This window comes from Pelodiscus sinensis, chromosome 1, assembly GCF_049634645.1.
Source record: "Pelodiscus sinensis isolate JC-2024 chromosome 1, ASM4963464v1, whole genome shotgun sequence".
Taxonomy (NCBI): Eukaryota; Metazoa; Chordata; order Testudines; family Trionychidae; genus Pelodiscus; species Pelodiscus sinensis.
The window spans coordinates 3,677,929-3,689,937 of record NC_134711.1 but is presented as its reverse complement, the minus strand read 5'-3'; the positions used below and the strand labels follow the sequence as shown (position 1 = coordinate 3,689,937).

At 47.5% G+C, this 12,009-nt stretch overlaps 1 protein-coding gene across 4 annotated transcripts in view; it reads left to right on the top strand.

Annotated features, from left to right (window-relative positions):
* Positions 1-12,009, top strand: part of MEST (mesoderm specific transcript) — a 35,068-nt gene that overhangs the window by 14,859 nt on the left and 8,200 nt on the right. For 3 of the 4 annotated variants that reach the window (XM_075925210.1, XM_075925227.1, XM_006120316.4), the window contains 4 exons: positions 172-230; positions 1,543-1,583; positions 3,754-3,824; positions 6,213-6,314. In XM_075925210.1, coding sequence (XP_075781325.1) covers positions 172-230; positions 1,543-1,583; positions 3,754-3,824; positions 6,213-6,314 — 273 coding nt within the window. Of the gene's footprint in view, positions 1-171; positions 231-1,542; positions 1,584-3,753; positions 3,825-6,212; positions 6,315-8,459; positions 8,699-12,009 lie in introns of all 4 variants that reach the window. The other variant, XR_012902935.1, reaches the window with a different exon arrangement.

The following is a 12,009-nucleotide window of genomic DNA, read 5'->3' as shown; positions in this document are numbered from 1 at the left end:
TGACATGGCTGTTTTATGCTACTTGTGAAAGCCCGTCCCCTGGGTTCTTTGCATCCTGGATTAGGTTTTAATAAATAGCGATATGATTGCAGACTGTCGGCCAGTTGCTGCTTGCAGTTGGCTGAGACTCGCTCCAGTTTAATTCAGCCTTGTCTTTGGTTCCGTCTCCAGGTATGAACGCAACAAAACGGGATGTGTCCTGATCAATAGCCTCTGTTTATCCAATGGAGGTAACTGTTTTGCTTAGCATAACATGATCTATGTGAAATGAATTGATGGGTCTCGATCCACTTCCCTGCTATCAGTGCCTGCATCTCCGCTGAGACTAACTGCCCTCTTTGTCAGCAGTCTCATCACAGTGCCAAGGACTCAATGGGCAATAGAAACTGAACTCCCCTCTGACCCACAGAGGGGTCCCGCCAGACCAGGGATGAGGCACACCGGTGGAGCAGTACAGAGAAGCTTTCATTGCTCTCCCTTTGCTGTAGATTAGTGGAAGGCCTCAGTCTCGGGGGCTGTCAGTGCAGCACCTTTCACAACAATAAAATCCACTTGAGAGTTGGGGGAGGGACAGGAATGGCTGGTGATAGAACCTAGGGAGGCTGATTAAATGGCACAGATATGTCTCCCTCAATTGTTTTATTAGTAACAGATTGTCTGATCCCATTAATGCAGACAGTCGCTACGATGGTACGTTTATGAATGATGCTGCCATTGAGGAGGAAGAATTTCCTTCCTTCTTTATGACTAGGAATGTTAAATTTAAATGAATTAACTAGCTGAATAGTCAACGGGATTTCCATTGACTATTCGATCAGTCTATAAGGGCACTTCCGCCTCTGAACTGTAGCAAAAGCCCTGCCAGGCTCTTGCTACAGTTCAAAAGCAGAAGCCCTGCAGGCAGCACAGGGCCAGCGGGGGACTGGCCCCACAATCCCTGCAGTGCCTGAGTCTTTGAAATGTGGCTCTTGTACATTTCAAAAGGAAGCCCCCCAGAGAGCCCCTGCGCGCTCCCTGTGGGGCTTCTGCTTTTGAAATGTACAAGAGCTCCGCTGGGAGTCTTCAGTCCCTGCTCACACTGTTTCCCACTGTGCCTCTAGCTCCCCTGCCGCTCGAAGATGGTGCTGGGGGAAGCCGGCTTTTAAGCCAGCTCTCCCCAGCACCAGCTTCTGCTCTCCCCCCCCCCCCCCCCTTGCTGCCTCTCTCTGATAGAGGCAGCAAGGGGGGAAATGACTAGTTGCGTCACTAGTTGACTATCCAATAAGCTTATGCTTATTGGATAGTTGACTAGTCACTTACATCCCTATTCGTGACCTGTTTTGTGACCACCCTTTTTGAGAGTAGGAGCCAGTCCTGACTTAGCTGCTTCAGAGCCATGAGGGCATTTGTACTCTATCACAGTGGCATCTTCTCTCTGCCATGCACAAAAACAAATGGGTTCGCTGAGGCTGCACTGGTGGGGGAGGGAAGAGGATGGAGACTGGGAAATGTCAGAGCAAAATGATGTAACTGCACTCTCTCTGTTTTCTGAAACACTTTTAGGTATTTTCCCAGAAACTCATTACCCCAGGTTTATTCAGAAGGTGAGCTGCTTTGGTCTCTAGTTTTATTAAATCTGGACTCATGTATCCGCATTAAAGCTTCTAGGAATGGGTTTGAGTTTTTAGGCCTATAATATGCCTTTTCCAGCTACTGTAATATATTTGCTGACTTTAAATGACTGCATGTAAATGTTTTGTGCAATTAAGGGGGGAGCAGTTATTCAGGCCACATCTACAACTGTACCAGTGCATCGGCACGGCTGTAAGATCACTTGTGTAACTGCTCCATGCCGATGGGTGAGAGCTCTCCTCCTGTCAACATAATAAAACCACCTTGGGTGTGTCTAGACTACAGAGTTTTGTCGACAAAGCAGCTTGCTTTGTCGACAGAACTGAATGTAGTCTAGACGCTCTTTGTCGACAGAAGCTTTGTCGACAGTATCTGTCGACAAAACTTCTGTCGACAAAAGCCTGTAGTCTAGACGTACCCCTTTAATGGGCGGCAGTGGCTGTAATAGAAGAAGAAACTCTCCCCCTGACATAGCGTCAGGCACACCTACTGCTTATGCTGGTAAGCTTACGGCACTCAGGGGTGTTTTTTGCACACCGCTGAGTGATACGATTGTTGCCGTTAGAAGTGGTAGAGGAGATGTGACCTCAGAGAACAAAAGTACGTCAACATTCTGTTACATTGGACCACCTTGTGCTTTGATCTTGCCGTAACCTGCAGGTCGATATTGGGGTGGAATACCGATTGGAAACACTGAGACTGGGCAGGCGCTGCAGGTGCTGTTTTGCCCAGAGCCAGTGGTCTCACCTGGTGGTAGTGGCTGCGAGGCTTCTAGATGAGCAGTCTTTCCGAGGAGTCCTAAAACTGATGGCCACAATTGGTGCTATTTAAACAAAACTTCCATTTAAAGAAAATGGTTATACACCAAAAATGCGCTTGGCACCTTCAGGACACACTAGCCTGGTTACAGCCTGTTCTTGAATTTCTGCTGCTGCTCAAAGTGATGACTGAACACAGCTGTGACAACTTTCCCTGCTGTTATTGGGGAAGCCGTTGTGTCCACATTTTGGGAAATTGACCAAAATCAGGACTATTTCATGTTGCTGTTGCTTTTGAAAAGCTCTGAGCCGCAGCAGAGGTAGGACCTGGCACTCACTGTGGAGGACCCAGAAAAGAAGTCTGGAGGAGGGGTGAGAGAAACAGATGTATTCCCCATTGCAGCAGCCACGTAGCAGGCGGAGAGGTAGAATAGTGGATACCTTCACTCTTTGCAGTAACTAGCAGGTTTTGGGGTGGAAGGCTGGAAAGAGGGAATGGAAATGCTCCTTCTCCGTACAAGTCACTGATTCAGAACAGTCTGGATTGCTTGGTGTAAACTAGTAGAAGCCAACAATATGCCCTTTAATATGGCTAAATATACATATCCAAGGACAAAAAGTGGCCATACTTACCAGATAGTGGACTCTATCTGGAGAAGCAGTGACTCTGAAATAGAGATGTTAATTTGTGGGTAATCAGCTCATCGAGTAGTCAGTGGAATTTCCATCGACTACTCAATTAGTCGATAAGGGGGGAAACTGGAGCTCAACTGGAACTAACTGGAGCTAATCCCACTGCAGCTCTGACTTTATAGCAGGGGGTACTGGGTGTGAGCCAGAAATCAGCTGCCCGGTCCCCCACACTGTGTGTCTGCAAGGGGAAGGAATTTGGATTTATCAGACACTGACTGACCAGCTAGGGTACGTCTATGCTACACTGTAGTTTCGAAAGAGGATATACAAATTCCACGGGAATTTGCACATCTTTTTCCAATCTCACTTTCTTATTCTCATTAGTGTTGGGGGAGTTGCTCATCCCAGCAAGGCTTTTTATCTTTCCGTGACCCCTCCTCAAAACAAAAAAAATCTTACTGCCTTCTGGTTCCTAGGTTCCTGGTCCTTTTCTCAAGTCTTGGTCTTCGGGTCTTTGATCTGATGTAGTCTAAAGAGAGCTGAAACTGCTTTGGTTCAGTGTATTGATAACTTTGGAAAATCTAGCAGTCATAATGGATTGACTTCATTGATTGTAGGGCATGGCTGTTCTGTCAGACTGCTGGGTGGTGGGGGCCTGGTTGCTCTGTGGGAAAGGCCCTTTGAACAGGCAAAGGGTCATTGTGGTTTGTATGGCTTTTAATGACATTTTTTCCCCTCTCTTCTGCCAAAGATTCTCAAGGATGGTGGCCTACTGTCTCCCATCATCACTCGGCTGATGAACTACTTTTTCTTCTCCAGAGGGTGAGCTGGTGTTCTGAGCACGCCACACACTGTAGAGGACAAATGTATAGACTAGATTGGAGTATAACCCAGGAAACACACTTGTATAAAATTATTAAGTCAGGCGACCTTTATAGGATATAGTCACTAGGTTTACACACACGAGCATATTCCATCCAGCCAAGGAAATGAGCATATTCCATCCAGCCGAGGAAATGAGTCCAGTTCCTAGTTGGTTGGCAGCTGTGCCATATGATGCTGAAGTTATTCTGAAGTTGAGACAGACTTCACTTGGGATTACGGTTAATGTCTGAACATTTCCTTTCTGATTTAGTGCCTTAGGGTACGTCTAGACTACAGGCTTTTGTTGACAGATATTGTCGACAAAGCCTCTGTCGACAAAGAGCGTCTAGACTACAGCCAGTTCTGTTGACAAAGCAAGCCGCTTTTTCAACAGAGAGTCTAGATGCTCTCTTTTGAAAAATCAGTGTGGATGCAATAGCGCCTTTTGTCGACAGAACCCTGCCGACAAAAGGCGTTATTCCTCGTAGAATGAGATTTACCGCCGTTGACAAAACTGCTGCGTTCTGCCAACTTACTGTCGGCAGAACTCGGCGGTAGTGTAGACGCAGGTATAATTTTGTCGACAAAACCCTGTAGTCTAGATACACCCTTAGACTTGGTCCCACAACACAGGCTAAGAGAACTAGAAAAATGCAGTGTAGAAGAAATCTGGCTGAAAGACTGTATCCAGAGTCCCTATCAGTAGTTCAGACTGACGGGATATATCTGTTGGGGTTCCACAGGGGTCCAGTGCTATTCAATTCCTTCACTGAATTGGAGTAGAAAGTATGCTTATTCCTTTCATGCCTGCTAGCTGGGAAGTGTTGCAAGGACTTTGGAGGACAGTACTAGAATTCAAAAGGACCTTGACAAATTGGAGAATTGGTCTAAAATCAACACACTGAAAATCAGTAAAGAAGTGCAAAGCAGGAAGGAAAAATCAAATGCATATCTACAGAATAGGGAGTAGTTGGTTAGATGATAGTACTGAAAAATAGCTGTGGATTATAGTACATCACAAACTGAATGAGTCAACAATATGATACGGTTGCAGAAAAGACTGGTATCATCCCATTAATAGAACTGTCATATGTAAGACAGGGGAGATGATTGGCGGTGAGGAGGCCACACGTGGAGAATTGTGCCAAATTCTGGGCACCACACTTTAGGAAAGACACGGACAAATGGGAGAGTCCAGAGGAGAGCAACAAAAATGATTAAGGAAACCTGACCTATGAAGAAATGATTAAAAAAATCCCTGACTATGTTTAGTCGTGAGAGAAGATGTTTGAGGGGAGACCTGGTAACTGTGGTCCAATAGGTTACGGTCTGTTATCAAGAGGATAGTGGTCTCGATGGCCACTGAAGATTAGGACAAGGAGACCTGCAGCCAGGGAGATTTAGGTTAGATACTAGGAAGTGCTCTGTAATTATAAGGGAGGTTGCAGAATCCCCGACATGGGAGGTTTTTAAGAACAGATTGGACAAACACCTGTTGGGGATGCTCTAAGTTTGCTTGGTCCTGTGTACGGGGCTGGAGTAGATGACCTTTCTATGCCCCTTCCAGCTTCGTATTTCTGTTATTCTTAAAGGTGGTGCCTGCAAACAACAAATGTAACTCCTTCAAAGACACACCAGTCAGGACTTGGAACAGGGAAGAGTGGAGAGGGAGTCCCAGGATTCCCTCGTCTGCAGCCTTACGGTTTAAGCATTGGGGGTGAAACGTGCACCTTGCTCTGACATCAGTGGCAGTTTTGCTATTGACTTCATTAGGGTCAGGCTTTCCCCCTTGGTCCACAAGGCCGTGATCTACTTGATCCCACTGGGATTTGGCAGCTGGTGCCTCCTTTCTGTAGTGGGCCCCGTGCAGTTTACTAGGTTGAAGTTTTTCAGATGTGACCTAAATACACAAGATTTCTCTCTTCCTGCTCCCCCTCGCCACCAACACTCAGCATGGACATTAGCAATCCACTGTTGGTTTCCACACCAGTACAATGCCATCACAGGGCTGGAAAACCAAGTACACGGGGAACAACAACAAAATCCTGTCCACTCCCACAAATAATTCATTGAAATTAGAACAGACGTATCAGTCCATCCTGGATATGAGACATTTTTCTTTCCCCACTTTGGGGTCAGTGCTAAATTTGACACTGTTCCTTTGATTTGGATAGTTTGGGGTGCTCCAGGATTGTGTGTGTTACAAATGAATCCTATAATCAGTGGGCACTTTTGCCCTCAAACTAGTTTTTGTGTCCGGTATGAAGTGGCTTTATAATCTCTGTTTATCACGGGGAGGGGATGTCATGCTGTCAAGATCTTCATGCCTCTCTGAATTTTTTTTAGACTTGGGGCAGTTTTTGGTCCCTATACGCAGCCTTCAGAGGCAGAATATTGGGACATGTGGACAGCCATCCGGACAAATGATGGAAATCTTGTTGTTGACAGGTATGTTGCTCTCTCGCTTCCTCGTCTGTTGATGTCTTAAATCAGTTTATCCCTGTATTTCCAAATGGAGAGCCCTGGAGAACTTACCGGTGGTCTGCAGAGAGCTTCCTGGTCACATATGAACACAAGAGTAGCCACACTGGGTCAGACCAGTGGTCCATTTAGCCCAGTATCCTGTTGTGACGTAGTGGGGGTAATTGCTGGGCTGTGGTGACCCCTGCTGTCTGGAGCAAGACCCAGCAGGGAAAACCTCGCTAGGCAGAGGTAATGCCAAACTTGTTGAACCAGTGGCCAGACACCCCCCATGGAGAGGAACAAAGGAAGGTGGAATGCGGCCCTGACTGGGGGGCAGGGCTGCAAGGGAATTTAGTTAGTTACTGTGGGAGAGCATGGAGGAGAGCCTAGGAGAAGGGGCTGGAGTTTAGGGGCCCAGTCTCCCCCATCTCAAGGGGGCCTGAGGCATCCTAGCCCAGCTCTGTGGCCAGACTACATCTGTGCTGTGCTGTATCCTGGAGAGGCAATAAACTTCCTCTATTCCACCGGCTGGTGCAGTCTGTTTGTGCCATTTCGGGGTGCAGGAGACGGGGAACCCCCAACGCGCCGTCACACCTGTCTTTTGAGAGTAGCCAATGTCAGGTGCTTTTAACCAGATATCAGTCCATGAGAGGACCTTCCCTTGTACCCCAAGATTTGCTTACTTTGGTTAAGAACCTTTGGCGAGGGACGTTGTCAAAAGTTTTTTAAAAGTGCAGGAACACTGTCAATTGGATCATGTATTTGTTGAAACACTCAAAGTATTCCTGTAGATGGGTGAGGCATGATTTCCCTTTACAGAAACTGTGTTCACTCTTCCCCAATATATTTGTGCCCATCTACTGGTCTGATCATTCTGTTCTCTAATATAGTTTTAGCCAATTTACCTGGTACTGGTACTGATACTGGGTTTACTAGCCTGTAACTGCTAGGATTGTCTTGAGCCTTTTTAAAAAATTGGCCTTATATTAGCTACCCTCCTGGTACAGAGGCTAATTTAAATGAACATTTACATACTACATTAAGTAGTTCTTCAAATTCGTATTTGTGTTCCTTCAGTACTCGTGGATCAATCCCCTCTGGTCCTGGTGATAATACTGTTTTATTTTTCAATTTGTTCCAAAACCTCTCCCTTTGGGACAGTTTCTCAGATTTGTCACCTAAAAAGAATGGCTCAGATATGGGAATCTCCCTAACATCCTCTGAAGTGATGATGGATGCAAAGAATTCATTTAGTTTCTTCACAAAGGCCTGGAGGGCTCCTCCTGGCAGTGAAAGAAGAGCCCTAATGCCTCGAGCAGTAACCGGAATCCAGGTGGGGTCAGACTGTCAGTTCTAGCCAATGTAGCTGTTGGCATATGGACACTGTGCTTCTGTACGTGGAATTGAGGTTTGGTGAGGAGATGGGTCATGCAGCTGTCGATTGAGAGGGGAGGACGTGGTTCATAGGAAAATCTGAAGCATAGTTTGGCAAGTTGTGCTCTATAAGAGGGGTAAAGTTCACTGCATGAACTTTCCTGTGGATGATGGAAAATACCTAAGTTTGGTTTGGGGGTTCAGAAGACCCGAGTTCTAGCAGCGCTACTGACTTTTTCTGAGGCTTTGGAGAAGTCAATTTAAACTAGCCCCCGGGGGCAAATGGGCTTGAACTTGCTTTCTTTTTCTGGATCGTGGGTGGAGAATTTGATTTAATTTTTCTTCGGAATAAGGGCTAGTAGTTTCCCTCTGAAATAAGAGCTGCCAAGTTTGGCCTGTCTGATTTGGTTGGAAGCTTCTCTTGGATAACACAGAACTGTGACATGGGAGTTTACCTGACCCTCAGTTGATCAGAAATGGGGAAGGAAGTATTAAATAATCAACACAAAAGCTTTTCTTCTAGATATTTGTTCAGCAGCCTTTGAGTCAAATAAATAATGAAAGGAAATAAGCAAAAGCTGTTATCAGTTGGAATAAAAATTGCTTCCCTTCTTTGGAAACTGGATTTCACTTCTATGGGAGCTCTTGCATAAATCTATTAGTTCTCTGGTCATGCCTAGTGTCTTAAAGGTAAAATCCCCCCCCCCCCCGAAAAATGCTCTTTTTATTAATAAATATAGTAACAATCCCTTTCAGGTCTTCAGTGTATACAATGAGGAAACAAAAGGAGAGAAACCCAAGGACTTTTTCTCTGCTGCCCCTCTTTAACTGCTGTCTCGTTTTCTGCATCTAAAGACGCTCCCTTTTAGGGAGACTGTGAGCGAATAAGCCAGTTTCTGCAAGGCACTTTGAAGACACACTAAGTAGAATAAGAGAGCAGAGGAAAAACAACCCAAAGGAGACCTAAAAGGACAATGTACTAGGTACCTTTCATAGTAAGTTACATTTGAGCAGAACTAATGAATGTTCACCTGTACTAGTGTAAAACCGACAGGCAGAACTGAACCTGGGACCTCTGGAGTTTTGTGCATGAGCCAGGTGACTCAGCTAAGGCCGTAGAGCTCACTCATTCTCTCTCTCTGACTGGTCTAAGTGCCACTACATGGAAGAGTGCACCACGCTCAGCAGGTGTGCAGGTTACATTAGTTGGGGTGTGTGTGTGTAGCTGGAATATATTCCTGGAATATACATGCCTTGCAATATATTCCTGTTGTGTCTCCTTAGCATGCAACTTGACTCAACATTTTAACAAGAAATTCAGTGCTGATGCCTTCTGTAGAATCACAATTGAACATTCCTTGTGCATTTACCTTGGCAGCTGAACATTGCTTTGTCATGCTGTCTGTGTTGCCTGTCTCTGCGCATCCACGTTGTACTGTGTGCCTCCCTTGCTGGAGGACAGAAGGCTCAGACTAAGTCTCTAATCATGGCCCAGATTGCCTTTGGTGAACAGTAACTCGCTATGTGACAGTTGATTGGTACAAGAAATCTAACTTGTTTCATAGGATTTGAGCCCAGGCCAACTGAGGAGGGTGAAAGAGGATTATTGGGGTTGGCCCAGAAGGCTGCATGATCCAGCTCTACTAGTTAAGGCCATTGCAGACGAGAGAAGGCAAGGATGGGAGTAGGGTGGGTTTTTGAGAGCCGGGTCCATAGCCCAGAAACCTCATTCATATCTCCTGTCCTGCATTAAGCTCCTGAGGACTTTCCGTAGAATCTGGCTGCTCAGGGTGTGAGTTTTTTGTGCTCCTTGGCACTGTATGGCTGTGTCTAGACTGCACGTGGCCCTGAGTAGCTGGCTGTCACTGAGCCCAGAGGAGCTTAGAACAGTTTGGAAGTAAAGCTGTAACAGTAAGATAGATCCAAGCATTGTGATTATATTTCCTCTCTCACATACCTTCTCCCTATGAAGGTGCCCTTACTGCTGTGTCCTTTTCTGTAGCAAACTGAAGCCACTTCCTCCCTAGGTGAAGAGGCCACACAGAGCCCAATGTGCTGCCTGTAATACGAAGATCAAGGTTTCAGATCTGGCTGCAACTCGGTTTCCTCCATTTGGACAGTACAGGAGTGCCAGCACACTTGAGAGAGCTCATTTCAGACGTGGGATTCCTAGCTTTGCATTGATGGCCATAATAGAGCACTGTGGGTTTTATAGCAGCCTAGTGGTAACCCACAGCTGTTAGCTCAGTTACTGCCTGCAGCCTGGGGGCATGTTAGGAGGGAGTATGTGCTTCGTGGAGGTAAGCAAGCTGCACGTGTGGATAGAATAGCTGAGTCTCGTACAGTTAAAAGCCAGTTTGCATTTCTGTAACGTAGAGCTAAAGTGCTTCAGCGGGGCTGGTTGGTGGCCATACCCCTGTTTACTGCTGGTATAACTGAGGCCCAAGGTCAGTGTATGGCATGCTTGTGGGGTGGTATCCCGTGGGGATCCATCTCTTCTGCTTCAGAGGTAGGCACGTTTCCCCACCTCAGCGGCTGCTTCCTCCTGAGCCACCCGTCAAACCGAGTTCCTAACCTGTTGTGCTGTGAGTGGCTTGTGGGAGAATCGGAGGCCACTGATGGTCCAGGCTGAGGTAGGCCAGGAGCAGATGGGTTTGACTGTAAGACTCACTTCCTAACCAGACCAGGCAAAGTGTCCCCTCTGACATGTCTCAACGCTAGTGAGGTCTCCTGTGTGTCACTCGGCAGACCCACCGCTTGCGTTTCGTACAGTGGGAGACCGTGCCGCCGGGTCGGCGTTTGTTACTCCTGCTAGCAAGTCACCTGGCTCCTTTTTAAGGGCTCAGTCAAAATAACCTGCCTGCGCTGGGGAGAGGGGTGCCCGTCTGGCTCCCATACGGTGACCTCACCCTGTCACTGTGGCGGAAGGCGAGTGGCAGCGGCAGCACTCGGGGGGGCACCATCTACGGGCGAGGAGAGCCCGGCTCTGCCAAAGAGTCATTGGTGACCCTGAGTGAGTCACACGTGAACTGAGGGTTCAGGGGTGCTGAGCCTCTGTGCACCCTGTTGAAGTCAGTAGGGGCTGGGGGAGCAAGCAAGCCTGAAAATCAGGCTATTATATGCATAGTGTGACGTATGGGAACACAGGGCTACGTCACCGGGAAGTAGTGTGGCGGGCTTCATGATCCTTAGCTGGAAATGAAGAGCATCCTTCTTATTACACACCGGGATGTAAGCGACTAGGTGACTTCATCTGATAAGCAAAAGCTTATCGGATAGTCGACTAGTCCCTTGACTAGTTGCTTCCCTCCACTTGCTGCCTCTACTAGAGATAGCAAGGGCGGGGAGCAGGAGCTGCGGGGAGCCAGCTTAAAAGATGGTTCCCCCCCAGCACCGTCTCTGCGGGGCGTAATAGGGGTAGTGGGGACTGGGTGTGAGCTGGGAATCAGCTCATTTTCAAGCACAGTGGTGGGGGACCCAGCACAAGCTGGGCCAGCTGATTCCAGGCTCACACTGGGTCCCCCCACTGCACACCAGCCTTAAAAGTAAAAAGGCTGGAGAACAGTGGGGGGGACCTACCACGAGCCTAGAATCAGCTGGTCCAGCTCGCGCCGGGTCCCTCCCACTGCGCTTTAACCTTTTAAATATATTAAGAGCCTTATGGCTCTTACTACATTTACAAGCAGGGCCGCAGCGGGGTTAGCTCCCGGGGCTGGGATATAACCCTGCTGCGGCTCCCTCGCCTATTGAGTAATTGATGGAAAATCCATCGACTAGTCGATTAATTGATTAAACTAAATTGAACTTCCCTAATTACAGCTTCTCTCTCCAGGCAGGAAATGTAGGGGTATCGTCTTGGCCTGCAGAACTAATGCTTGATGTGGCTCTGTAGAATTCAGTGTAGTGCAGCTTTGCTCTCTGGTCTCAGTCCAGTCCTAGTGGCCAGACGTGTCCACAGCCCACCACTTGGCAATCTCCACAGCAAGACCCAGGACTGCATGGAAGTTCCAATTAAAGCTGGTTTCTCCAGGGCAGGGTTGAGCTCACTGTTAGCCGTGTGGGGGAAGCTTGCGCCTGTTCTGGGGACAGACACTTTCAGGCTCCAGGCCTCTGAATCCAGCAGCGATTACTTGCACTACAGAATCAGCAACTAACAAGCAGTACGTCTGTCTTTTAAGCAGCCTGTCCAGGTAACTGATCCAGATTCCAGTCTGACTGTGCTGCTGTTGGACGACATGGCGTTGTGCAGGTCTTTACTGCCAATCCTTGTCGGACCAATCCTGAAATCAAAGGCTTGAAATGTCTC